General features: G+C 38.8%; 1 protein-coding gene across 1 annotated transcript; it reads left to right on the top strand.

The window, feature by feature from the left end:
• The first annotated feature begins 867 nt into the window (after nucleotides 1–867).
• Nucleotides 868–2631, top strand: LOC110737778. Its single transcript, XM_021918434.1, has 4 exons — nucleotides 868–1443; nucleotides 1544–1687; nucleotides 1785–2078; nucleotides 2218–2631. The coding sequence occupies exons 1-4, from the start codon at nucleotides 868–870 to the stop codon at nucleotides 2629–2631; spliced, it is 1428 nt and encodes a 475-aa protein (XP_021774126.1).
• The last annotated feature ends 1883 nt before the right edge of the window (nucleotides 2632–4514 follow it).

Genomic DNA, 4514 nt, shown 5'->3' with positions numbered 1-4514 from the left:
CCTAGAGTAAAATTGAAACCTAACAAAGCTAAAAAAACCTATTCAAGCTAGTTACAGGAGAAGCCCTAGGTTTGTCAAAGAATCTGGGGAGGAGGGGGTTGTGAGTGGTGTGAGTGAGAAGGGGAAGGGTGTTTCTGGTGAGGTGAATGAGCAGGAGAAGGGGAACAGGAAAAGTAAATCAGTGAGAAAGTGTAAAAAAAAAGGATATTCAAGGATGAGGATTGTGGATTAGAGTCAGGTTCATCTTCTTCTGAGTTAAGTGATTCAGACATTGATTGGAAGGCTGGTAAAGAAGATTTGGATGGCAGTGAAGAGGAACAGGAAGAGTGGCATATACAGACCAGAAGAGGTCTAGCAGGGGTGGTGGAGAAAAGCTTAAAGGTTGTTGATGTTGGTGAGCAGTCAGATCAGAAGTTGAATCAGCTAGTGAAGGACATTGGGTGTAAGAATCTTGAGCTGCATGAGGAGGACAGTGATTCAGATGAACTGAGGTCTCTACATGGGTCAGATGAGGATGAAGATTTAAGCCCCTGGTTCAGAGAAGACACTGACTTCAAAAAGCCTGTTGTTCTCCTAGACAAGCAAAAGTTCACAAGCAGTGATATGCTTAGGAAGGCACTCAGAACTCATGCTATAGAGAACAGGTATGAGTACTACTACCTACATAATGGAGGGAAAAGGATAACTACATTCTGTAGGAGGAGGTGCAATTGTGAATGGAATCCAAAGAGAAGCTAACTGCCTCTTTGCAAGTGTGGTGATGAGGTGAAGAAGTGTGAGTTTAAGGTGTCAGCAAGGAGGTTGTATGACAGTTCATCTTGGCAAATCAGAGAGCTAAGGTTAAAGTATAGGTGCATGAGAAGCAAGATGAATGCTTGTATGTTAGCTGAGTACTTGGCAGAGAGGTATGTAGAGGAGTGGAGAAGCAATCCTACATGGAAAATTAAGAGCTTCAGAGTAAGGGTGCTAAATGAGCTAGGGATACAGATTGGTTACTCTTTGGCTTGGCTAGCAAGAGCCAGAGCAAAATTGATGATTTATGGGTTAGCTTTAGAGCAATATTCAAGGGTTTGGGATTATGGAAAAGTTGTGCTTAAGTATAATCCAAATAGTGGGGTGTATGTGGTAGTTGAAGGTGTAGACAAACCAGAAACCCCTATTTTCTTGAGGATGTACATCTGTCTGGCAAATTTGAAGAATAGGTTTAATAAAGGTTGTAGGCATATCATAGGCCTTGATGGTTGTCATTTAAAGGGGGCCTACCCAGGTCAGATACTGGTTGTTGTAGGCAAGGATGGGAAAAATCAGATATTTCCCTTTGCTTGGGCAACAGTTGAGGTGGAAAACAAAGAAACCTGGGGCTGGTTTATTGAATGCTTGAGGAAGGATGTGGGTGATGTCAGTGGTGGCTTAGGGATCACTTTCATGAGTGACAGACAGAAGGTGATGTTATTTATACTCCACTCATGCATTACACCTTTTATTTTTCTTTTTTAACTTGTGCTTAGTTGATTGTGACCAACTGTTTTATTTGATTTTGTAGGGGCTCCTACAAGCCTTTGATGATCTTGTTCTATTAGCTAAGAAGAGATATTGTGTAAGGCATATTTGGGCTAACTTTAAGCTCCAATTCACTCGTTCTACTTTCAAGGAGCTTTTCTGGAATGCAGCCAGAACAACTACTTTGGTGAGTCTCTAGATCCTTTGGTAAACTCTTCCAATTATATCATGTTTTGTGTTGTTAGTCTAGTTGTGAACTGTTTTTGTTTGTTTATGTATTGTAGTTTGATTTTGAGGTTGCCATGGAGTCTATAAAGTTCTTATCAGAAGATGATTTTGAGTGCCTAGCAAATATTCCTGCCAAACACTGGTCAAGACATGCCTTTGATGATTTTTGCAAGTCCAATATGCTTTTGAACAATCTTTGTGAAACATTTAATGCTGTTATAAAAGATGCAAAGGATAAACCCATTCTCACTCAAATGGAGTGGTTAAGGAATTACATGATGAAGTGGAACTGTGAGAAATGGGAGGTAGTTCAAAAAGTAGATGGGAAGAACATGACATATGTGGGTAAGGTGTTTTGTAGGATAGAAAAGGCAGCAAGATATTGCATAGTCCAGATTTCAAGAGGGGGACAACTATGAGGTGAAATTGAATTAGGACCAAGTCAAAGTTGACCTAGGACTTAGGCAGTGCTCTTGTTACCACTGGCAGTTAACTGGGATCCCATGTGTACATAAATTTGCATGTATATTAGATAAAAGAGTGGACCTAGATGACTATGTGGATGCTTACTATAGTAGGGCCACCTATATTCTAGCCTATGAGGCTGCAACTAACCTTATGCCAGGACCCAAGCATTGGGATAGGGTGGACCTCAGACAACCAGTTCCCCCTCCAATTAGGGTTATGCCAGGCAGGCCAAAATCAAAGAAAAGGAAGCTTAAAAAGGGAGAGTGTGCATCTGGCAGCAAAGAGCCTCAACCAAAAGCACCTAAATTTCAGAACAGGTGCAGAAACTGTGGTCAGCTTGGTCATTATGCAAAGACCTGTGGGAATGAACTTAAGAGTGAAGCTACAACTTTTGAGCCAAAGTTATCAACCAAACCTGTCCTAAACACTCCTTGATTGCAAGAACAAAGGAGAAAAAAGGCACAAAGAGCTACACATAATGTAAGCTTGTGTTATAAGTCCTATCTTGTTTTGTCATGTTTATTTATGTCAAATATATGTATCTCAGTCTGTATTCTTATTGCCATACAGACTGCAGCTGGTGCAGGGCCATGGAGCATTGCAAATAGGTAATTCTCACAAGAGCAAAACCAGCAGCAACCACCTACTCTATCCACTCAGAAATCTCAAGAATTTATAACAACAGTAGCAGTACCAGTAAAGAAGGGAGCAAAGGGCAAGAGCAAAGTCGTTTAGTTCAATTATGTACCCTTTGTAGCTTATGTTTTAGTGAATGAACAATTTTAAGTATCAACTTCTGTCTGTAATGACTTATTATATTATTTCTGCTAGCCTTTGGAACAATTGCACAACTTTACATTACAATGATATGAAATTAAGTCAGTTGTCCCATAAATAAATGTTGCATTATTCATAGCCATAGTTGTTACAATATGAAGGAGTCCACTGTAGTTCAGTAGACTTAAGGTTACATAACCACAACTAACAGCAACAAACCTAAGCTTACTTTAGCACAACTAACCTTAGCTTACTTAGGCACAACTAAACCTAAGCTTACTTAAGGACAACTGTCCTATGCTTACTTCATTACAACTAACATCATCCCTAGCATCATCAAAACACAACAAATGACAACACCCACAGCTACACACTCAAACCATTTCTTGTTCTACTGCCCTTCTTTAGAGTACTTCTTCCTGTCACTATTGAGAGCTTTGCACTTTAGCTTCAGGTTGTCATTTTCAGTCAGGAGGCACCTTCTTTGTCCAGTAAGATCCTCCACTTCTCTTTGTAGTGAGCTTATCTCACCCTTCATGAGTTTTTTGTCAAGGATAAATTGGTTGATCACATCCCTTTGCTAATCAGTCCCATCATCTACATCCACCCACTCAAAGCTCTAGCATCCCCTTGTTTCAGTTTTGGGATCATAGAATTTACAACTCAAAAACTTCCTGCCTGGATTCTCTCTTGTCCATGAAGTTAGCCTAGCCATGGGAATACCACAGTCACACTTCTTGTATTTTGAGGGTGAGCACCTAACCAAAGCCATAATTCACTACATATTCACAGCATTAAGGATACATTAAAACATTAAATACTATAATTACCCACCAACACTTTCCATTTCATGATTAACACACCCAATTAAAACCCCCAATTTAACAATACTCTCAAGAACCCTAATTTATTTTCCAGAAATTAAGTATCAAATTACACCCACTACAATTCAATTAAAGCCAACACATCATTCCTATGTACTAAAAAAGTTTCTAATTAATCATATAAATGAAGATTACTAGCCTAAATTGTTCGATTAAACCAAATAACTAACATTTTTCCGCTGCACAATTTTTCCCTATTCAACCCAGCAATCACCCATAAACCACACTCACTGAATTTGCTTTTGATTGTTTGATTGAATTTGTGTTACAATTTGAAGAATTTGTGTTTTAATTTGCTCCAATTGATACCAGAACGATTGCAATGAAGGCAAAGCATGAAGAATCGTATTTAAATGGGAAGAAAAAGGAAGTAGTCGTTGGAGTGGACCCCACTTCACAGAAACACTAACGGAGTAACGCAAGTGGTAGTTAATTTAACAGTTTATGTGTTTGAGTGGTAGTAAAATAAAAAAAAATAAAAAAAAATCAAGAGGTAGCAAATGTGTAGCAAGGAACTTTCCCTGGCACCAAATGTCAAATTTTCCTAAAACACTAGAAAATATAATGAGAATGATGGAGCCATCAGCCATGTATCAACTTTTTGTGCACATTCTTGTAGGCTAACTTTTAGAATATTAGATTATTTAATGGCTTTCA

This window comes from Chenopodium quinoa, unplaced genomic scaffold (genome assembly GCF_001683475.1).
Source record: "Chenopodium quinoa cultivar QQ74 unplaced genomic scaffold, ASM168347v1, whole genome shotgun sequence".
Classification (NCBI taxonomy): domain Eukaryota; kingdom Viridiplantae; phylum Streptophyta; class Magnoliopsida; order Caryophyllales; family Amaranthaceae; genus Chenopodium; species Chenopodium quinoa.
Note: the sequence above shows the minus strand (reverse complement) of the source record. Positions and strands in the feature narration are given on the sequence as shown.